Genomic DNA, 23,299 nt, shown 5'->3' with positions numbered 1-23,299 from the left:
CGTCCGTGTGTCCTAATTTTATTGTTTCGCAGCAGAACGCCCGACATAGAACATAACTAAATATTCGGCTGTGCAAAAGATAATAGTGCTTAAGTACAAATGGAGACAAGATTTTCTTAAATAAATACTTAAACACGAGTCGGTCCTACAAGCACCTGGAATCTAGGTCTGGCGGGTAGAGGTGCCTCACCGCCTGTGGACCCACGAAGACGTCACGATTACCCTCCCCCCGTAATCAATACATGGACCCAGGGCCGACGGTCACGAGGAGCCCTCTGAGGGGCCACCCCAGCCCTCCGCGAAGACACTGGAATTTCTCGAAGGTCGATGGTCCGTAACAGGTATTCCTCTATGTGGAGGTGTTGGTCGCTGTGGCGAGTGGGCAGGGCGCCTAGATGACCTTCTTCAGCTCGTCATACAGGACCAGCACGAAGGCGCCGCCCATGCCGCGGAGCACGTTGGACCAGGCGCCCTTAAAAAAGGCTCTGCCGCCCTCGTCCTTGAAGATCTTTCGCCAGCAGTCCAAGGTGCCCCTGTACATGATGTCGGCTGCGGGGAGAGGGCGGGGGTCACGGAGAGGATCACACAGGCGCGAAGCAGGCCCCGGAGAGACACGGTGCCGACGCGGGGCCCCAGCTGCCACCACCTGGGTGGCTAGGCGTTTCGACCGCAGGAAAAGGAAGCTCTGGACACCCCCAGTTTGGGTGGGGATCGAACACAAACTCGAGCCCCAGCCTCCCTAGGGCCCAGCACACCCGAGGATCAAGGGCAGAGAGGGGGCAAGCACCCGGCCCAGGCCTCCCCCACGAAGCCCAGCTACTTCCCTCTGGGACCAAATGCTGCACCTCCCCGCCCCCCCCCCCCCCCCCCCCCCCCCCCCGGCACGGAGCACCTCACGTGCTGGCTGTGCACCTCCGAAGGGCCGAACGCCAGGCCACTCAGCGATGCCCCACCCCCAGAGCACGGACGGCCCGGAGCAGGGCGGAGACGGTACCTCCTTTTCGCCCCGACTGCATCATCATTCTCCGCCGTACGGTGTCGAAGGGGTAGGAGACCACGCCCGCCACGGCCGTCACCGTCTGCGCGATCATCCAGCTAACCACGATGTGCGTGTTCTTAGGGTCGGGGAGCATGCCTGCGGGGTCACCGTGAGCGTGAGGCCCCAGGGATCTCCACGCGGGCATCCCAGCACCAGGTGACACTAGACTGGTCACACTGGGGTCAGCACACCGGCCAGAGATGGGGAAGCCACCTGCAGGCTGGGAGGATGGCCCCAGACACCAACCCAGTACCCGGCGGCAGGGGCCTCTCTAGAGGGAAACAGGCGGGCCTTGGGAAGTGGAAGGTTTCACACCCGTTCCACTGCAAAGGTGCCAGCGGGCCTGGGCCCCGACCTCCAGGGTGACTTACTTTACAGGGCGTGAACTGTCTCCTCCCCACAAATGTACTAAAGCCCCAAACCCCAGGACCTCGGAGTGTTAACTGTACTAGGAAATAAAAGCTTTTACAGAGATAATTAAAGTTAAAAAAATCAGGTCATCAGGGTGGGTCCTGGTCACATAGGACTGGTGTCCTTATAAGAAGAAACTGGGACACACACAAAGAGGAACAACCCTGTGAGGACACAGGGAGGAAACAGCCATCTACACGCCCAGGACAGAGGCCTCGGGAGGAACCGCCCTGCCCACACCTGGATCTCAGATTCCAGCCTCCAGGACTGGGAGTCCACAGACACCTGCTGTTGAAGCCCCCCGCCCAGCACCTGTCCAGTCAGCCCCGAGAGCAGAGCGCACTCACCTTTGGCGGTGTCATACACGCCGAAGTACGCGGCCCGGTAGATGATGATGCCCTGCACAGAGACGTTGAAGCCCTGGTACAGCCCCCGGATGCCGTCAGACTTGGTAATCTTCACCAGACAGTCTCCCAGGCCTTTGAACTCCCGCTCCGTGCCGGATTTGCCGACGTCAGCCGCCAGCCGGGTTCTGGCGAAATCCAGGGGGTAGACGAAGCAGAGGGAGGTGGCTCCGGCCGCCCCACCGGAGGCCAGGTTGCCGGCGAAGTACTTCCAGAACTGCGTGTGCTTGTCCACGCCCCCCAAGAAGATCTGCTTATACTTATCCTTAAAGGCGAAGTTGAGGGCTTGCGTGGGGAAGTAGCGGATGACATTGGCCAGGTTGCCCCTCCAGAAGGACAGCACACCCTGCTCCTTGGGGATGCGCACGATGCAGTCCACGATACCCTTGTACTGTTTGTCGGCCGCGATCTGCTTGCTGGCGTGCTGTACCTGGGGGCAGAGAGACAGGGGTTTTACACGAGGGCCTAAGTCAGACGCCCCCAAGAACCCCCAACGAAAGGTGCTGTCTTCGTAAGATAACATGTGCATGGGGCCTTTAAGCTGGCCAAACGTCCTACCAGAAAAAAACCATCTTTTGGTCACTACTGGCCCCTACAAGTGTAACAAACTAGCAACGATGTTTGCATTAGCGCTACATTTCTAACAGTCCCGCAACAAAGACAGCTTATTCTGACTCAGAACCGCAAAAGGGAAATAAAAAGGGGAAAAGAACGTAAGTCCAACGAAGGACACGACGACTGCCCTCGTGACCCGCCCAAGGTCACGGCCCTCGCCCCGCGGGGCCCTTCCACGCGGCTGCTCCATGCGCATGCGTTCCCCGAACTGTGCCACAAGGCCCAGTGCACACGCGCGTGCGCGCCCGCGGCCCCATTTCTGCGCAGGCGATAGCGCCCACGTGACGCGCGCCCGGGCAACCCCCGGAAGCCGGCGGCGCGCGGACAAAGCGGCGCAGCCTCCCGCTTCCGGTGCACGCGGCCTGCCCGGCCCGCTGTCCCCGCGCCCCGGACCCTCGCACCTCGCCCGGCGTCTGCGTGTGCGTAGCCGGCTCCCACCTGTAGCAGCAGCTTGACCCGCTCGATCGGGGCCACGGCCGTCTTGGAGATGGCGGCGGCGATGCCTCCGGCCAGGAAGTCCTTGGCGAATGAGATGGCCTGTTCCGTCATGGTGGCGAGGCGGGCAACGCAGCAGGAAGAGAGTGGAGGGGAGGCGCGGAGAGCCGGAGTGTGGGCACCGCTGGTCTGCGCTGCCGCCGCCGGGACCGAAAAGACGGGGTAGCCAGCGCGCAGCCGCTAAGGCGCCCACGCCCCGCCCCGCTCCCCCGCGCGCCAAGCCCATTGGCTGCGCCACGGCACAAGCCCCGCCCCTTCCCGCTCGTCTCGCCCCCCACGGGCTGCCGGGAGCAGCTCTGCGCCCCGCCCCTCGCCCTCGAGCGCCGCGCCCATTGGCTGCGCCGCCGCCGACGTCCCTCCCCTTCCCGCTCGCCGCGCCCGGGGCATGTAGGGAGCCGGGCCCCGCCCATGCGCCTTGCGGGCTGGGGGGCGCGGCGGCCTCCTTGACCTTATGAAGGTCACGCCGGGCCAGGGGTACGCGATAGACGGCGGTTTCGCAAGGGGAAGGCCAGGGGTCGCTAAGTCCGGCGCCCGATGTTCATCCTGCCCCGGCCCCGGCATCGGACCCTCAGACCCTTGGGGTCGTCCCGGTGATTCCCGAGTCCCGACCGCGACCCCCAGTCTAAGTCCGCTGACCTTTGAGGACCGGCGGCGACCCCGGACTCGTCTTAATGACCCCTGTAGACTCCCGAGTCCCGGCCGCGACCCCAGGGATCGCCCCGCGGGAGGAGCGACAGTTCGCGGGGTCAGGGCCGGAGTAGAAGGCTGCTCCGAGCCCCCCAGGCCCGGTTTCTCGAGGGCTTGCCTGTCCCCTGCCCGGTAGACCCCGGGTCCGCCCGTAGGAGCGCCCCCGGAGGACCCCGCCCTGCCGTGGGGTCCCCCGACCCTGACCCCGAGACTCCGGGTGCACTGGGCGCGCCGGGCACTGGGGGGTCCCGGGGGTCCCTCTCCACCCACCCGGCCGCTTTCCCTGGGCCCTGCCCTCCCGGGGCTCAGTGGGCCTCAGACTCGGGTCCCCCTGCCATGCCGCGCGCTGCGACGTGGCGGCTCCCAGAGCGACAGGGGCACATGTGCTGCCCGCACACGCTCACTCACACATGCATCCACGTGCCCACACATGCCCACGCACACCTGCATACACACGCAGACAGGCACATATGTCACCCGCAGGAGCACATCTACCCCCCTCCGCCCCAGGAAGTCTCCTGAGACCTAGGTGTTTTGAAATGCTGTGAACTTTTTATTGAATTACAACTAAATGGCACAAGTCGTAAGTGTATTGTTCTGTGAATTTTCACTAAGTGAGTGCAATGGTGTCTCAGCACCCAGGTCAAGAAAGTATCCTTTTCTTGGTGCAAGGTTGCGTCCTTTCATTTCTTATTTCCCTCCCTGCCTGTTTCTTCTTTCTCTCTTCCTCTTTTTTCTCTTTGCTCCACCCCCCATATTTTCATGAGGGGCTTTCCTGCATCCCCTCCAGCCGGTGACGCTGGGTGGATGGATGCCAGGGGCAGGCCCACCAGAGCCCAGGGCACCCGGAGCCTGCCATTCGTTTCCCCGGTCCCCGGTGTCCTTGCAGGGCCTTGCTCTGCCCTCTCATGACTTTCGTGGAGAAGCAGGTAAGAGGCGGGACCTGAGGCTGGTGCCGCTGCAGAGGGTGGGGCGGCTCAGGGCACGCAATGGGCGAGGATTTTGTGTGTGTGTGTGTGTCGGGGGGGGGAGCTTGATGATCTGGCGCTTTCTGAGGCTTCACGGGACTGGGGGACAGAACAGAGCTGGGGGGCCCCCGGCTCCCGCTGGGAGCAACCGCAGGGCTCTGGGGCAGAGGACAGGGCGGCCGTGGGTTCTGGGCAGGGACAGGGTGGTGGCTCCGTCTGGGCACTCCCAGGTGAAGAAAGCATCTCTCCTGTCTGCATTTGTACGCAGGAGCCACCTGTCTGGGCGTGCAGGGACCCTGTGATGGTTATCACTGCCCGCTGGGCCGACAGGGGCCGACAGGGGCCAACCAGCGGAAGCTGGTCCTGCAGGCTCCGGCTGTGAGGCCCTGGAAGTAGGCGCTTCTGTTGGAGAGCCTCTCCCGCCCCGGTGGGAGCGGTTAACCTCTGAGCGACCCGCTCCCCTCCCCCAGGCAAGGGACACCCCTCCCTGTGCCCCACCTGCATTCCCAGCGCCCACCCCCCGCCCCCCGCGCAGGTCAGCACCTCGCTGTTGGGAGGAATGAATGGCTGTGACCTCTTCCCCATTGCTAGCTGGGGTTCAGAACGCGTTTCTCTTTAAAAAGCATCTCATGCGGGCCTTAGACGCAGACCCATCTGTCTCACCAGTGCATATGTGCCTCTGTCGGGGTGGGGCTGAGCGGGGGTGACCCAGCCCTCGTGCTTCAGGGGGGCTGACCCGGGAGGGCGGCAGGACCACGCACAAGAATACCGTGTACCTGGTGAAGGAGGTAGACTGCGCACCGGGGATTGGAAAGGGAGAAAGGGGGCTGAGAGGTGGGGTTGCGGCGGGGAGAGGAAGGGGTTATGTCCTAGGATCCCCAGGGGCAGGGGTGGGGAGGCCGAGGTGTGGCCCCCCCTTCCTCACGCTGCCCCAAAGTCTTACTACGACCTGGACAGTATTAGAAGCTGGGTATCTGAAAAACGGGTGGCCTAACGAAAAGTAATGTTGGAGGTGCTTAAAGATGATCGGGTTTCCACTGACGGCTCAGAGTGAGTCACAGAAGGGATGAGGGTGGCATTGGGGGGGGTGGCCCTTAAGTGAACTGGTCTGGTGAGGGGCCAGGGGCTGCTCAGGGAAGGTGCCTGCCTGGTGGAGGGACCCTGCAGGGGGGACCTGGGGGGGACCACACGCTGCTGTCTTGGGTGTCATCCTTATCGTCCCCTACGCCCACTGCCCGTCCACCCCAGACAAGTGGAGAGGACAGAGGTGTCACCCAGTGATGCATCCAGACAGGCCCCGTCTGCAGTGGGCACTCAGACATCTCCTGAGTGAATGGATGGATGGATGGATGGATGAATGAATGAATGTGACCCGGAAGGCGGGGGTCAGGTCCAGGGCAATTCCAACCTAGAAATCCCTGTTGATTTAAAGACACAGGCACGTGCGGGCAGCCACGCCCGTGTGCTGTTTTACGCCAGCTTCCCTAAAAGTCCTGCTTTTGCATGTATTTCTAAGAAATGAAGAGACAGGTTGTGTGGAAGTCACACTTTCTTTTCTCACCTTTTAGTTTCTTATCTTTTCTTCTTACTGCAACCTGTTCCAACACAAGGAGAGGGAGCGGTACAAGGAAGCCATGGGCCCTTCGTTGCTTCCACAAGCGTCATCTGCCCGTTAGTTACTCTTCCAACTGGGCGTGGCCCTCGGGCGCATCCTTGGTTTACGGGAACAGTCGTGGGTCAGAGCCCTGCCTGTAGCAGCCCCCCTGCCCGCAGCCCGCAGGGCTCCCAGTAGCCAGGACTAAAGGGGGTTCGGGTACCACCCCCCTTCCCCCGGCCGAGGCAGGCGCTCTGACACCTCTGGTTACAAGTGCAGTTTCTTCTAGCAAACCCAGTGTCAAGACTGCTGGCTCCCTGACCGGCCAGAGCACGGGCGTTCCACATGCCTTGTATCCGTCGCTTGTTATTGGGGACCCAGCCCTGCTGCAACACGGTGCCCTTGGCTGAGGCAGGGTCACCTGCAGGGATTCACCTCTCCTCCCGGGTAGGAAGGGGGTGGAAGGGAGTGGCCCCCGGTAAACAGGGTCGGCGTCACCCCAGGTCCACCGCGCAGGGGATGTGGCCCTGCCAGCAGCCAAGCACCGCCCTGCCCAGGTGAAGGGACGGGGCGGGCAGAGGGGACCCGGGTGGGCGGTCTCCTGCGACCCTAGCTGCAGTTTCACTGAGGCTGCAGGTCCACCCTAGCTGCAGTTTCACTGAGGCTGCAGGTCCACACCGGGGCCAGACGTATGGAGGGGCCATGACCCCTCTCCTTTGTCCCTCTCACTCAGGAGAGCTACCGGCACTCCATCGGGATGGCACAGCTCCCTTTATAGCCAGTGTTTCATTTCCTCCCTCCTCTGTCTTTGTCTCACATGGAGACACAATCTGTGATTTTTTAAAAATTGGAGTCCGTCCAAAATTATATATATGTGTGTGTGTATATATTATATGTTACAAATATATACTTACCCATTTATATATGACATACATAGTTTATATGCTCTAAATATATAAAATATATTCTTTTTTTAAAGGATTTTTAAAAAATTATTTCTTTTTGGCTGCGTTGGGTCTTCGTTGCTGAGCGCAGGCTTCCTCTAGTTGCGGCGAGCGGGGGCTACTCTTCATTGCGGTGCACAGGCTTCTCACTGCGGTGGCTCCTCTTGCTGTGGAGCACAGGCTCTAGGTGCGTGGCCTTCAGTACTTGTGGCACACGGGCTCAGTGGTTGTGGCTTACGGGCTCTAGAGCGCAGGCTCAGTATCTGCGGTGCACGGGCTTAGTTGCTCCGCGGCATGTGGGATCTTCCCGGACCAGGGCTCGAACCCGTGTCCCCTGTGTTGGCAGGCAGATTCTTAACCACTGCGCCACCAGGGAAGCCCCTAAAATATATCGTTACACCTAGAAAATTATACATACGTCTCTATTCTTGGAAGTTATGTATCTAAGAGTCTGTGGTGGTTTTAGCTGGAAAGCACAGGTGAATGTCAACACTCACAGGGGGCCTGTTTGAAAGGACCCCATCTGACATTCGGGGCATTTTTTTCTAACAATAATGGTGTACACATAACAGACAACGTATACATTGCTACGCAGTCACCACTGTACTCGCCTAGTCATTAAGAGAAGAGACACTTAGCCTCACCCAGGTACCTGGAGGACGTTTGCAGTAAACAAGCATCTTGACCCCATAAACCTCCCACCGCGTGAGCTCCTGTACGCGGTTTCACCATGGACGGGGGCAGAGGTAGGTTCTGCCGCCCTGAAGGTAAGAGAAGGTGCACGCGGCCGGGAGGGCAGAGGACAAACGCACTGAAAATAGGAGTGAAACACTGGGAAGTAGGGTCTAGATGCGCCAAGATCAATTTACCAGCTAAGAGGGAGCGAGGGAGATGCTGACATCACCTGGGGACCTGGCCTGGCCCGCGCATCCCTCGCCGGCCCCGGGGTCCCCCCGCCCGCGCATCCCACCACCCGGGCGCGTCACAGATGCACGGAGACAGCCGTGCTTTCCGCCTCCTTTAATGTGTCCGGTGACACCTGCTCTCCAGGAACCCTTCACTCCCGGGTGCTGGGCCCGCCGGGTTCCCGGTGACCCTCAGGGCGCAGTTCGGGTGCCCAGGACCACGCACAGCAGGTCCCCCGCGCGCGCCACCCGCACGTCCCGGAAGCCGTGTCGCTGCAGAAGGCGCCGGTGCTCGTCGGGGCTCCGGGGCTGCCCGGCGCTCAGGGTCCGCAGCCGGGGGCTCCGCGACGCCCCCTCCTCCTCTGCCACTGCTTCAGCTACCAGGAGGCCACCGCCTGGGGAGCCAGAGACACAGAGACAGAGAGAGATAGGGTGGGGAAAGAGTCTCAGGACCCAGGCTGCGGGTGCCCCGGGCTCCCCACTGAAGGGATTCGCTGCAGGAAGACACGGACGGCAGGGATTCTGAATGTAGGGACACAGCTGCAGCCTCCCTGATGCCATAATGAACTGCACCGGGACTTCCCTGGCAGCAGTGTCCCTGGCGGACCTGCGTGGCACAGGGATGGCACCGGCCACGAGGGTGCCAGGAGCACGATTTTTTTTTTTCTGACATTTAATTGGTTCAGCGAGATTATCTTTTTTTTTTTTTTGAATTATACTTGATTTGCAACGTTGTGTTAGTTTTAGGTGTACAGACAAGTGATTCCGTTATACATGTATGTATATAAATATATATTCTTTCTATTCTCTTCAATTATAGGTTATTCCAACACACTGGAGCAGAGTTCCCTGTGCTGTACAGTAGGTCCTTGTTGGTTCTCTATTTCATATAGAGTGGTGTTTATATGTGGAGCTGCACTGTTGGTGGGAACAACCTACATGAGAGCCTTGAGAAGTAGAAAGTATGCATGTGTGTGTGTGTACACACACCTGTATCTGTCCAACTCTCTGTGTATGTATTTTCAGAAGTGCTTGTGAAGAAGGGGGAACCAAGCCGGGAGAAGATAAGCCTTGGGACAGAAAGCAGAGGGGCAGGAGGTAGCTCACGCTTGCTTCTTCCTTTTGTTTGGGTCACCGGGGGAGACCGGAGAAAAGGCACAAAGCTGGTGGCGGCACACGAGTCCCAGCTCTGCTTGCCGGTGACGGTAACTGGGAGAATTTTGGTGCAAAATCTCATTTGGGTTCTAGGCATTTAAGTAAACATGAAGTTAACAAAACTGGGATCATAGCTCCACACTATTAGGTATAAAATCAGCTGCAAGGGTGTATGGTACAGCACAGGGGATAGAGCCCATATTTTATAATAACTATAAACGGAGTGTAACCTATAACCATGGTGAATTACTATACTGTACACCTGTAACTTATATAACATTGTACAGCAGCTATACTTCAATAAAAAGAATTGGGATCGGGCTTCCCCGGTGGCGCAGTGGTTGAGAGTCCGCCTGCCGATGCAGGGGACGCGGGTTCGTGCCCCGGTCTGGGAAGATCTCACATGCCACAGAGCAGCTGGGCCCGTGAGCCATGGCCGCTGAGCCTGCGCGTCCGGAGCCTGTGCTCCGCAACGGGAGAGGCCACAACAGTGAGAGGCCCGCGTACCGCAAAAAAAAAAAAAAAAAAGAGATCATATGGTGTGCTCATTCTGTCAGTTTTTATGTTTTTCAGACTCATGGATACACGGGTTTATTAACTCAGCGGCTCCAAAAGCCCTATATTGAGGGGTTTTTTTTTGGTTTTTTTTGGCCTTGCTGTGCAGCTGGCAGGATCTTAGTTCCCTGACCAGCGGTTGAACCCGCGCCCTCGGCACTGAAAGCGCAGACTCCTAACCACTGGACCGCCAGGGAATTCCCAGGAGGTCACGCTCAATCCTTATCTGTGACCCCCACTGTCCCCAGGGTGCAGGCAACCTTTGCAATCCCAGCTACGGGGGTGGAGGGAAGCCCTGGTTCCCCATGCCTGCCAATTTCTGAGCTCTAAGGATTTCCTCCACTGCCAATTTCACGCTGACAGCTTGGTATGAGCTGGCTGGCAGGGGTGCTGAACATTTAACAAGCGGTTCTAGCCAGCAGGTCTAAGCTGCAACACACCCATGCCCACCCCCCCCACCCCCGCCCCCAAAAACCCTTCGCAGTATAAAGGCAACTTGGAACTGACTGTCCCCAGGTTCAGTGCCTGTCTCTGAGGCGGGTGAGAATCCAGCTCTCACATCTCCCGGCCCTTCCTCGCCCCCGGGGGCACCCCTGTTTTGTGATTCCTTCCTTCTCAACTGTGTTCCATCCATTATGTGGGGACTCTGTTCTCGGGCTGGGGCACAGCAGGGAGCAAACAGGAACCGGCCCTCCTGGGGCCACATTCTTGGGCAGGGTACCCCGAATGTCCGTGTGATGCTCCTGTGACCACACGAAAACCTGCATCTCACAGGCTGCGTGGGTGTCCTGGGGCGGCCGGAACAAACTACTTAAAACCACAGACCTCCATCCTCCCCCAGTCCTGGAGACCAGACGTCTGAGGTCAAGGTGTCCCAGGGCCGCGCTCCCTCCAGAGGCTCCAGGGGAGGGTCCTTCCCGCCTCTTCCAGCTTCTGGGGGCTCCAGGCGTCCCTGGGCTTGTGGCCGCCTCCCTCCCGTCTCTGCCTCTGTCTTGCTGGGGCTTCTCCTCTGTGTCTGTGTCTCTGCTCTTCTGTCTCTTGGAAGGACCCTGCCATTGGATTTTGGGCCACCCTCATCCAGGAAGACCTCATGTCAGACCCTTCACTTCATCACATCAGCAAAGACCCTGCTTCCAAATAATATTCTAGGTGGACGTGAATTTGGGGGGGGACCCTCTTCATCGTGCTACAGGGACCAACAAGAATGCCTTAACTACACTGTTGTTTGGGGGACTAAAACTGGCTCATTTAAAAATTTTACTTAGCCTTCCACGCTTTTATTAATATTTTCCTAGGCATTTCCCTGGCGGTCCAGTGGTTAGGACTCCACGCTTCCAATGCAGGGGGTGTGGGTTTGATCCCTGGATGGGGAGCTAGGATCCCACGTGCTGCATGATGCAGCCAAAAATATATATATATAATTAAATAAAATAAAAGAGGGGATATATGTATACATACAACTGATTCACTTTGCTGTACAGCAGAAACTAACACAACATTGTAAAGCAACTATACTCTAAAAAAAGAATAAATCTAACTAAAAAAAAAGAAAAGAAAAAGCCCTTTGGGTACCCCAGATGGAGGTGCTCGTCACAGCTTGCAGGGCTCAGACCCCAGGGGAGGGGCTGCAGTCGTACTGAACCGTACGGGTCCTGGGAACAGGTCACGGCTATAGGAGACGGGGCCCCAGGACGGCTGCCACGTGGTTACTTCCTGCAGACACCGCCCGCATGGACTCGACCCTCGCTCTGGTTTTTGTCCCAAATAAAAGATCGGGAATGGGGGTCGTTTTCCTGAGTGGTGGAGAACAGGAGGGGCATTTGGGTGTTGAAGATGACCCCGGATTGTTGAATATTTTGTTTCATAACCGCACAGAAGAGGCGGTGGAGGTGCCCCGGGAGACGCCGGGGTCGCAGGACGTGGAAAGAGAGCTCGTCTTGCGCCGCTGGACGTGGCGACCCAGGGAGGGGCCCGGGCGGCTTGGGGCCCTTGACTCCACGAGCCCGATGACCCAGGTTGGCCCCGAGTGCCGTGGGGAGAGGCTGGGTACCACAGAGCAGCCCGGAAAATCATCATCATCGGAGGAGGGAGACCCTGAGGCCGGCGGGGCCCGGGGAGGGACACGGCTAGGGTGGGGGGCGTCCACGAGCCCAAGCCCCAGACGCTGGCGCCATAAAGTTCCGAAACGCATCACTGACGCCCGAGAATCAGGTACGTCCTCAGGGAGCCGGTAAACTGAGCACCAGACGGCGGGCTGGAGGACGGGGAGCTTCCTCTATAAAATGTACGCTTTTTTAAAAATTGGAAACTGTCTTTATGTGTTAAAAAAGGCAAGTACATGATGTGGTCTCACCTGGTCTGCAGCTGCTTGAGATCCGGCTCAGTAGCTTGTGGAGTTTGTCATCCGGCCAGTCCTGCAGAATTCTGGAAAGGACGTACAGATCTGCTTCCGGGAGGCTGTCTTTGAAAAAGTCACCTGGTTTAAAAACAAATGGCATTGAACCGTTAGGGCCACAGGAACTGGTCCTGCACCCGACGGAAAGGAGTTGCACCACGTCCTACAAGGGATGAAACCGAAAGAGACGCTGCCTGCAGTGGGGAGATCTGTGTTCTCCAAAGAAGATACGTTCAAGGCCTGACCTGGGGACGGGCCCTCTAGAAATAGGGTCTTTGCAGATGAAATGAAGGGAAGGGTCTGAGATGAGGTCCTCCTGGATGAGGGTGGCCCTACATCCAATGACAGGGTCCTTCTAAGACACAGAAGAGGAGAGACACAGACACAGAGGAGAAGCCCCGGGAAGACAGAGGCAGAGACGGGAGGGATGCGGCCACGAGCCCAGGGACACCTGGAGCCCCCAGAAGCTGGAAGAGGCGGGAAGGACCCTCCCCGGGACCCTCTGGAGGGAGCGCAGCCCTGGGACACCTTGAGCTGTGGTCCCCGGGATGGGGGAGGATGGATGCCTGCAGTTTTGGGCTCCCCTGTGTTGGGGTCATGTGGTCATGAATCACACAAGTACCTTGGATGCTTTGAAGCCGTCCATCAGCTCCAGGAGGCCCGTGGGGAACGGGGGCCGGCTGTCCGCCCCGTTAAGGGCTGCATCCAGCGCACGCGGAGCCTGTGACCGGTCTCCGTCCGCCTGCTCGCCACCACGGCCGCCCTTGGCGCTCTGACCTGGGTCTGAGCCACCTGCCTCCGAGTCACTCAGGTTCTCGAAGGTGTCGACGGCGGGGATGGAGTCGTGCCTGACCCGCCGCAGGTCCTCGGGGCGGGGCGGGTAGTACAACCGTGCCAGCTCCTTGCAGAAGTGGTTCAGGGGGAAGCCCACGACATTGAGGAAGTCCCCGTGCACGTACTCCACCAGCATCCCGCCCAGCGCCTGGATCCCGTAGCCGCCAGCCTTGTCCCTGGGGCGGGGAACCACAGCGGGGAGGGAAGGAGGGTAGAGAAGATGGCAGCGACGTTGACCTTCCTGGGGTCAGCAGACCTGCAGCCAGGACCCCTGCAGGGGAACCCACCAACCTTGGACCCGGGTGGCTGTGCACTGGGGCGTCCGGGCCCAGATCCCAAGTGACCCCTCGGTCCCGCCCCTGGGACGTGACGAGGGGCACCTGGCGGCCACTCAGGAAGCTGCCCCCCACCCCAGGCCTGGCGCATGGCCACCAGCAGGCTCTCTGAGGGGAGGGGGATTGCTGTCAAGGACCCAGGCCCCCGGCCGTACTCTCCTGCCACCTGCATCCCCGTCCCTCGGATGTCCATTCATGTGGGTCCTCGGCCCAGGTCTTCCCCAGGCGCCACTGCTGAGACCTCCTTACGGGGGAAGAGGGGCCCGTGAAGCCCCTCCCTCCGCCCTGACTCCCCCGCCTCTCCCGCTGTGCCAGACACGGGTCCATAAAGCGACAGGGGCAGTGATCTGGGCCCCCCCCCGGCAGTGAACCCACCCCCATGGTCCTCACGCCTGTGCTCACCCCCCAACCCTCGCCCGGGCCCTTTCCTGGGGGAAAGGGGACGGGGGAGCTGGCACGCCCTCTGGTTCGGCCTCTTGGTCCCGCTGCGGCCTGACCCTGCCTCTCGTTTTGGTGTGTTGTCCTGATCAGACACCCCGATACCCAGCAGCTCCGCTCTTGACAGCCGTCACCACCCAGAGCCCGGCGCCCTGCGGAATCCTAACCCACAACGCGATGGTGTCAGGAGGTGGGACCTCGGGGAGGTGATGAGGTCATGAGGGTGCAGCCCCCGTGGATGGGATTAGTGTCCTTCTAAAAGAGACCCCAGGGGAGCTCCCTGGCCCCTTCCTCCAGGCGAGGACACAGCGAGGAGTCACCATCTATGAACCAGGAAGCAGCCTCACCAGACGCTAAATCTGGCCTCGCCAGGATCTCAGACCTCCAGCCTCCAGGACGGTGAGAAATAAGTCTCGTGTTTACAAGCTCCCTGCCTGTAGCGCTTTCTTAGGACCCCAAGCAGACTAGGATGCCCCAGATCTGAGGCTCCTGTGAGGGCTCATCATCACAGAAGATGGTGAGAACAGGGCCGGGCGCATAGCACACCCCTCACTACCCTGCAGTGGGGGCTGCCACGCCTGCCAGAAGGACAAGCCGGTCGGGGAGTTCCTTTGCTGGGGCTGCTTCCACAAGATCAATACCCCAGGGAGACTCTTCTCCCCTGCCTTTACCTTGAACAGGCCTGAGACCGGCTTTAACCAGCAGAACACATGCTCGGACCCTCGGTCTCAGGAGCCCAGGGCTTCTGCGCTCACCTCCCCACGGCTGTCAGTGCCCGGCCCCTCGCGAGCACCCTGAGTGAGCTGCTTCCTGAAGATACATGGGGAGGCTGGTCCCCGGGGCACCGTCAGACCCGTGGCGAGGCCAGCAGCCACCAGCTGGCGCCGAGCCCAGCCCCGGCGGGGGTGGGGAGTGAAGCCAGCGAGGCTGCAGAATGAGCTGAGCCTCCGTGACCTTGAAAAGACTGCTGCCCGGACCCGGCGCACTTTGGGGCGGTCAGTGACATTGGGGTCATGGTGACCTCTGCCCTCCAGGGACCGGCCCCGGCTGCCCCACCATCATGGGAGCGGGCGTGGCGCCCTGGGAGGGCCGGCTGCGCTGTAGGAGCATCCACAGGACGGGGACCCCTAGGAAGGCATCCTTCCAGCACCTTCCAGGCACCGGGGCACCGGGCTCGTCAGGAGCCCTGGCCCCCAACACAGGCTGAGCCACGTGCCCGGTGTGTCCGCCGCCCACAGCGGGGACTCGGCACCGCAGCTCCCAACAGAGACTCACATGGGCTCTCCGCTGTTGATGTACTCCCACAGCAGCTCCTCTGACAGCTCTGAGAACTTCACCGTGGTCTCCTCGTAGAACTCCGAGACCTCCGTGTCCAGCCGGCCGTCTGCAAGGAAGGACCCCGCAGTGAGGATACGTGGCCGGCGCCAGGCCCCCGCGTCCCCAGGTTCTAGCCGCTGCCTTTGGGGGGAGTTGGCCTGAGCTTTGCGTAGAATTCACACACGGTCGTTAACGGTTCCTTTTAGACAAGGGAAAACAGAAAGAATAAAACAGAAAAGAGGGCAACAGAATTGGCAAAAGCAGGAGAAAAAGCTGCAGCCTGCAGAGCCGGATGACACGGGCCTGTGGTTTCTGTGCTAAGTCGTGGAGTAGAGTTACCACAGGGTGATGCTGCAGTCTACACGAGGCTTTCGGCTGTGGGGCTGGAAATGCCCCAGGCACACAGTACGGTGGCTATGCATGGCGGCCAGTTGTGAGGGCTCTCCACACCAGCCGTCCTGGCGTGAACGGTGCCCCCCAAACGTCACACCCTCTGAAAACCTCAGAACCGGACCTTATTAGGAAAAAGGGTCTCTGCAGATGTGATGGAACAAAGGGTCTGACATGAGGTCCTCCTGGAGGAGGGTGGCCCTACATCCAATGACAGGGTCCTTCTAAGAGACAGAAGAGGAGAGACACAGACACAGAGAAGAAGACCCGTGAAGACGGAGGCAGAGATGGGAGGGAGGCGGCCACGAGTCCAGGGATGCCTGGAGCCCCCAGAAGCTGGAAGAGGCAAGAAGGACCCTCCCCTGGAGCCTCTGGAGGGAGCGCGGCCCTGGGCTACCTTGACCTCAGACGTCTGGTCTCCAGGATGGGGGAGGATGGATGCCTGTGGTCTCAAGCCCCAGGGAAAGGAACCACACTGTCCAGCAAGTGCTTTCTCCCCAAAGAGCACAGGTTAAAGTCCAGGACAGACCAAGAAGGTAAGAGTAACCCAATCACTAATTAGCAGACAGGTGCGCGGTCACCCACCTGTGGGATGTGCTCGGGGAGCCCAAGAGCTCAAAGTCAGCCTCAGGGTCCTTCCTGGACCTGAAATATCTTTTACGCAGCTTTAAAAATTGTGCACAAAAAAAAAAAAAAAAAAAAAGCCCGTTGGGACCTCCCCGGCGGCCCAGTGGTTAGGACTCTGCGCTTCCACTGCAGGGGGCACGGGTTTGATCCCCGGTCGGAGAACTAAGACCCCACAAGCCACATGGCTCGGCCAAAACACACACAGAGAAAACCCTCGCCAGCAGGGGCCAAACTCCTCCACCTTCCAGACCAAAAACCTCAAAGAAAGCATCTGGGCCGGTCGCATTGGACGGGCTTTTATGACGGCCCCCGCCCCCCAGCACGGTCTCCATCGGGCGCTCAGCGTGCACCCCAGGATTTCCCCGTGGGACCCTGACGTTCCCAGGCAGGACGAGAAGGCGGGGTCACGGGGAGCAAAGACAGAGCCGCCCCCGCGGACCCGGGTCCCCGAGGCCCCCAGGCTCCCTTCACGACGCCCGACCCTGGGGGGCGGGGGGGGGGGCGGAGGTGGCCGTGGTACCTTTGCTGCAGCAGTGGACAATGGCCACGCCCGTGAACACACTGTGCTCCTTCCCGTTCAGCCTGCAAGACATGACGGGGCCCAGCAGGCGACCGTGTGGGGTGTCCGAGACAGCGCCATCCCTGCCACCACCGGGCGCGAGCCCCTGGTCCACCCGCCGGCCCTGGCCACGCGGCCTCCGGGGAAACCTTCCCGCAGCAAGCGCACAGGTCCAGGCGAGAGGGCGCTCGGTGCCCTCGGAGTGGGGGCTGGGGGATGGCCGGGCCGTCTCACGGGATGCAAGGACGGAGCACCTGGGCCCCGACAGGAGTCTCCGGCCACGCCGGGAGGACCCGGGTCCTGGCAGCTCTCAGCGGCTCTTTCTCGGGTCCCTTCGCTCTCTTGGGTGCAGACACGCGGGGGTGCTGAGCCAGGAAGAGACCCTGAAGGTGGGCGGTGGTGTGGCCCCCCACTCCCGCCCGGGGGCAGGGTTCCGGGACGCCGAGAGGGACAGGGCCTGCTTCCCATGGCGGGAGCTCGGGGGCACTGGGCTCCTGGGGCGACAAGGCAGGGGGAGTCAGGATGAGGAAAGTGAGGAGGGGCAGACATGGGGCTCCCGGACAAGCCCGTTAGGGCGAAGCCAGCGCAGCGGACGTTCGAGGGCACCGGCCCATCCTTGGACCTGGACCTGGAGGGGCTGCCGGTGGGAGACGGGGGAGGTGATGCACGGACACCCACAGCCCACCCCGAGGAAGCCCGGCCCCTCCACCGGGCCCAGGCTCTGTCGGATGCAGGGCTACTTCCCCGTAGGACGGCCAAGGCCCGCCCACCTTGACAGCATGCGGTAGGCGTCCTGCTTGTCCACAGGCTTCTCCAGGATCATCGCTCCCACCGCCTGCAAGAGAAACGGGAGGGAAAGCGTCATTTTCCGCTCCCTGGGCTGGTCTGTGCAAGCGGCACTGTCCACTGTTTAGATGCACATTTTTTTTTTTTTTTAAAGCAGGAGAGATGTGTATAACATGAATTTCACCATTTTGAACTAAAGTGTGTGGTACATTTCCAGGGTTGGGCCAGGACCGCTGTTGAGTTCCAGAACTTTTTCATCATCTGGAACACTCGATCCCCATGAGCTGTCACTCCCCACCTCCCTCCCCAGCCCCTGACACCCCAACCCGCTCTCTGTCTCTGTGGATTTGCCTGTTCTGGACGTTTCCTGTCCATGGAATCACACACTGTGTGTCCTTCTGTGTCTGGCTTCTCTCACTCAGCATCCTGTGTTCAAGGTCCATCCACGCTGTAGCCTGTGTCACAGCTTCGCTCCTTTTCACGGCTGAGTCATATTCTACTGTGTGCATGGACCCCATCCGTCCATCAAAGGGGGGGATATCTGGGTTGTTCACACCTTTTGGCTGTTGCGAATAATGCTATGAACATTCACGTACAAATATTTGTCTGAACACCTATTTTCAATTCTTTGGGGCATATACCTAAGCGTAGATGTCTTAGCTGGGGCTGCCCGAGAGCAGTACAGACGGGGCAGCTTAAACGCAGACATTATTTCTCCCAGTCCTGGAGGCTGGAATCTGAGATCCAGGTGTCAGCAGGGCTGGTCCCTCCTGAGGCCTCTCTCCTGGGCGTGTAGACGGCAGTCTCCTCCCTGTGTCCTCAAAGGGTCGTCCCTCTGTGTGTGTCTGTGTCCTGATCCCCCCTTCTTATAAGGACCCCAGTCCTGTGGGATCAGAACCCACCCTAGTGACCTCATTTTACCTTCATCCCCTCTTTAAAGACCCCATCTCCAAATACAGTCATGTTCTGAGGTCCTGGGCACTAGGACTTCAATATAGGAATCGGGTTGGGGGACACAATTCAGCCCATAACACAACTGCTGGGTCATATAGTAATTCTTCGATTAACATTTTGAAGAAACTGCACCGTTCACTCTTTTACTGCCATGCAGCCTTAACCATGAACCAGAAACGATGTCTGATTCTCACCTGCACACAGGTAGGTCCCATCCACCTGGGCTGCACAGAAACAAATGCCACGTTGAGGGCAAGGCAGACCCTGGGATCACCCCATCTGGCATTTTCCGACCCTGGACTCTTTACAGCTGATTTACAATATTGTGTAAGTTTCAGGTATACAGCAAAGTGGTTCAGTTATACGTATACATATATATATACAGGTACATATATGTATTTCAGATCCGTTTCCATTACAGGTTATTACAAGATATTGAATATAGTTCCCTGTTCTACACAGTAACTCCAGACTCTTTCAAACAGGTGGTCCCTCGCCTGGAGACCATGATGGTACCCTAGCAATGAGGCCCAGCATCCCTGGGAGATGCCTGCCATCAGGCCAGCGAGGGTCTCAGACAGAGGGTTGTCACCAGCATGGCAGAGCTACCGTACCGATCACTGTGACCTCCCACCAAAAAGTCCAACCCTCAGTGGCCAAAACCCCTATCTTAGCGAGAACCGTTTCCCTCCAAAACATATGCCGAGGCCCTGATGCCCGGCCCTGTGAACAGGACATTATTTGGTAATAGGGTGTTTACAGATGTAAGAAAATTTAAGATGAGGTCGTACTGCAGTAGGTGGGCCCTAATCCATGATGACTAGTGTCCTTATAAGAAGAAGGAAACTGGGACACAGAGGAGAAGGCATGTGAAGACGGAGGCAGAGATGGGAGGGATGCGGCCACAAGCCCAGGGATGCCCGGGATTTCAGGCAAACCACCAGAAGCCGGGGTGGGGCGGGGAGAGAGAGAGAGAGAGAGGCCTGGGACGGATCCTCCCTTAGGTCTTCCAGAAAGAACCAGCCTTGCCGAGGCCTTGGTTTCGGTTACCAAGGACATGCCCGCCACACGGAGAGCCAGAAAGCAGACTCACCACGATGGTGTCTGCTCCGATGACAACGTCAGGGGCCCGCAGGTCCTTCTGCAAGAAATCCAGACTCAGCTTTAGAAAGGACGACTCTGCACGCCTTACACGTTTTCATGCCATGACGCACATGACACAGCATCGCTGCTTACTTGCGAATCCAGTCTCACTTTGGAAAGCAAGATTTCAGTGTCCTCGACACACCAAGCAAGGAAGACGTGACCCCAAGACACTCATTGGAAACCTGCACACAACCTTCTGCTCTGGCTGCACTTAAATTCTAACCTTGCCACGGCCGGAAATCAGTCCATCAATGTTCATTTATTTATACCAGTACTTCTTACAGCATTAACTTGAACATATGGGTCATATATGTTAACTGCCATTAGGTATTATTATAACACATAGTAACAGGTAAGCTACTTTAATTCTGTATCATAAATGACACTATTATATTAATTAGTATATTATATAGTAACACACAGCAATAGATAAGCTACATTAATTCCATATCATAAATGATACTGTTACATTAATTACAAGAGTATATTATATAATAAGACCTAATAATAGATAAGATACATTTATTCTATAGTTAATTCTATATCGTAAGTCATACTGTTATGTTAATTGCAATGATATATTATACAGTAACACTCATAGTAATGCAGAGGCTGTATTGTTTCTATATCATAAATGATGTTGTTATACTAAATACCATAGTATATTATATAGTAACAGTAATAGATAAGCTAGGTTATTTCTGTACCATAAATGATGCTGTTATATTAAATATCATAATATATTATATAGTAACACTTAGTAAGAGATAAACTACATTAATTCTATATCATAAACGATGCTATTATATTAGTTACAATAGCATATGACATGGTAACACCTAGTAATAGATCAGGTAGATCAATTCTTTATCATAAATGATACTATGATATGAACTGCAATAGTATGTTACATCCTAGCAAAGTAAGAGGTAAGCTACGTTCTATAAATGATACTAAATTACAGCAGTGTTCAACACGAGGACCCTCAGCCGTAGAGACGCGAGACTAACCGCACTTATCTATAACACGTATGTTTAAAACCTGAAGATGCCCTCCTAGCAGGAGACCCAGGAAGAAGCAGAAGCAGGAGCCCTCGCCTGGTGCATCCTGCCGGCCACCTCCAGGGCCTTCTGCTTGGCCGTTTCCACCGCGTATGCGTACGGAGTAGCAAATGAGGCCTTATGCAGCTTCTCCTTGAACCTGGAAGGGACCACCTCGAACCTGAGGCCCTGAAACAGGACAGAAGGGGTCGGGAGGGTTTATGGGAGGAACGTGAGGATGCTGACAGATGTGCAGGCTCTGCAGGAACTGGCCTTTCCCCGCGCAGCCCACCTTCCCTGACTATCTGGTCTAGGCACCGGATGCTGACCCAGCACCAGCCCCGGGCCGCAGGGGGTGCGGGACTTGCAGAGGACCCGGGGGCGCTGGCGGGAAGACCTCTGCACACGCAGAGGCCAGCAGGGCTGTATTGATTGCGATGCTGGGGCCTGCAGCCCCGAGGGGTCAAAGGGCTCCCAGAGAGTCCCAAAGGCTTTGCCTCCACAGAGGTCAAACTGCTGAAATGACACCGCCTGCAGGAAATGCCACAAAAATGCCACTAATTAGGGCTGCGCGAGGGTGAATATGGCTGCTTTAACTTGGTCCCCTAACACCTGTGACCAGGCAGCCCCTGTGGAAGGCAGGTCATGGACACAGTGACATCCAGAGTGGGATGGGGACAGGATTGCGGGTCTTGCCCACAGAGGATAAAACTCCCATCCCCATGGGGAACCCCGCGGAGCACCCAGCTGGCTCTTACCTTCCCTGCATCCCAGCGCTCTCCCCTCCATCACGGACCTCCCGCACCCCCAGGTCCCCCTGGACCACACTGTGAGCCCCCCTTGGCTCTGTACTACCCCAGCCGGCACCCCTCACTCTGCACCTACCGCCCCTCTCCCCGCCCATGTCCTGCCAGGGCCCCCTCCACTCCCCTCTCCCCTACCCTCCCACGCCACACAGCACAGCACCCGCCCGTCCTCCTCCTGGAGGTACAGGCAGCACCCCTTACTCGGCACCTAACCCTACCCCTACCCCAGCCCACTCCGCCCCCCCAGGCAGGGCCTCCCCATCAAGACCAAGCCTCCGCTGGAGCCTCTGTCCGCTCCCTCCCTCCCTCCTCCCTCCCTCCCTCCCGGCTCCTGGACAGACTCGGCTCAGGCCCACAGACCTGGCCTTGGCCTGAAGCCCCACAGATCCCGCCCGGCAGGGCACCAGGTCTCCAGGCCCTGGCTGGAAGACGCTGGCCCCCCCGATCAGGTAGACTCCTCCTTCCCCCCGGCCCACAGGCCTGGACCACGGTCACTAGGGTCCTGCCCCCTGGTTCCCTCAAGGCCCCAGCCTTGCAGAGACCCCAGACCCCCAGTCACTAGGCCCCGGCCCTGCAGACTCTGGACCTCAGACCCTGTCATGAGGCCCCATCATGAAGCCCCGGCCTGCACACACCCCCACACACTAGGCCCCCCCCCAGTCACTAGGCCCCGGCCCTGCAGACCAACCGACCCCCGTGCCCCCGCCCCCCACTAAGCCCAGGTCACTAGGACCCTCGGTCACTCGTCTCCAGTCACTAGACCCTGCCCCCCCCATCGCTGGACACTCCCAGTTACTAGGCCCCGGCCCTGCAGACACCACCCCGCCTCCAGCTAAGTCCTGGTCACTAGCCCCCGGGCCACTAGGCCCCTGGTGACTAGGCCCGGGTCACTAGGCCCGCGCCAGACCCCGGCCCTGCAGACCCCGGCCCAGGCCAGGCCCAGGCCGCTCACCGCGTTGCTGAGGATCTCCTGGCGGCGCGGGGAGGCGCTGGCCAACACCACGCGCTTGTGCTGCAGCTTCCCGATCACCGGGCACAGCACCATGGTGCCGCCGCGACCCGACCCAAGCTCGACTCCGCGCCTAGAACCGCACGTCCCAGGCCGCGCGCCCAGCGACGCGCGCCTACCACCGCGGCCCGGGCCCCGCCCCGGCTCCGCCCCAACCAAGCCCCGCCCCGGCCACTGGAGCTCCGCCCAGGCCTCACAACCACCACCACCACCCCGCCACGAAGCCCCACCCAGGGCCCGCCCCCCCTCGGAGGAAGCGCATCCGGACCTCTTCCTTGCCGGCCCCGAACGAAGCCCCGCCCCACCCACGAAGCCCCGCCCCCACGCTCGCCCCGTCCCCGTCCTGCAGCCGGCGACGCGAGCTGGGCGCGGGCTGGGGGCCTGGGGCGAGGGCGGTCTCCAGGTCCTCAGAACCCGGAGACCAAGGGGCACCTTGGGAGCACTAAGAGGGCGATGGGGGGAAAAAAAGGAGTGTCCGTGTGAATCGGTGGAGGCGTCCCCGCGGGTGCTGTGGGGGACGGAGATGAGGGGTCCCCGGGGCGAGGTGGGGGGCGGAGATGGGGTCGACGGGGCGCAGTGGGCGTGCGGCACTTAGCCTCAGCGCTAGTGCTGTTTGGGGGCAGGTCATTCATTTTTGTGGGGCTGCCCTGGGCAATTGCAGGGTATTTAGCAGTATCTCTGGTTTCTCTCCACTAGATGGCAGTAGCTGCCCTCCAAGTTGGGGACAACCGACCGTCTGCGCATGTCCTGTCCACTGGGGGACCGAATCGCCCCTCGTTGTGTGCCAGGGCTATAGATAGATAGATGATACATAGATAGACATAGATAGATAGATAGATAGATAGATAGATAGATAGATAGATAGATAGATAGATAGATAGATAGATAGAT

The 23,299-nt window shown here is 58.9% G+C and overlaps 2 protein-coding genes across 2 annotated transcripts; both read right to left on the bottom strand.

Annotated features, from left to right (window-relative positions):
• Nucleotides 1-2: 2 nt before the first annotated feature.
• On the bottom strand, nucleotides 3-3,157 carry SLC25A6 (solute carrier family 25 member 6). Its single transcript, XM_029240974.1, has 4 exons — nucleotides 2,908-3,157; nucleotides 1,798-2,284; nucleotides 995-1,135; nucleotides 3-549 (listed from the first exon to the last, which is right to left on the bottom strand). Exons 1-4 carry the CDS (start codon nucleotides 3,016-3,018, stop codon nucleotides 392-394), a joined length of 897 nt encoding a protein of 298 aa, XP_029096807.1. The 5' UTR covers nucleotides 3,019-3,157; the 3' UTR covers nucleotides 3-391.
• Nucleotides 3,158-8,162: 5,005 nt separating this feature from the next.
• Nucleotides 8,163-22,539, bottom strand: ASMTL (acetylserotonin O-methyltransferase like). The gene is made up of 10 exons (XM_029241218.1): nucleotides 22,352-22,539; nucleotides 20,651-20,782; nucleotides 19,501-19,548; nucleotides 17,438-17,502; nucleotides 16,629-16,690; nucleotides 16,067-16,135; nucleotides 15,050-15,158; nucleotides 12,784-13,177; nucleotides 12,126-12,330; nucleotides 8,163-8,457 (listed from the first exon to the last, which is right to left on the bottom strand). The coding sequence occupies exons 1-10, from the start codon at nucleotides 22,442-22,444 to the stop codon at nucleotides 8,255-8,257; spliced, it is 1,380 nt and encodes a 459-aa protein (XP_029097051.1). The 5' UTR covers nucleotides 22,445-22,539; the 3' UTR covers nucleotides 8,163-8,254.
• Between the last annotated feature and the right edge of the window lie 760 nt (nucleotides 22,540-23,299).

The sequence above is a fragment of the Monodon monoceros genome, unplaced genomic scaffold (assembly GCF_005190385.1).
Source record: "Monodon monoceros isolate NGI ecotype Baffin Bay Population unplaced genomic scaffold, NGI_Narwhal_1 Super_Scaffold_22, whole genome shotgun sequence".
NCBI classification, from domain to species: domain Eukaryota; kingdom Metazoa; phylum Chordata; class Mammalia; order Artiodactyla; family Monodontidae; genus Monodon; species Monodon monoceros.
The sequence above is the reverse complement of the archived record's forward strand: the minus strand, read 5'-3'. Positions and strand labels throughout refer to the sequence as shown.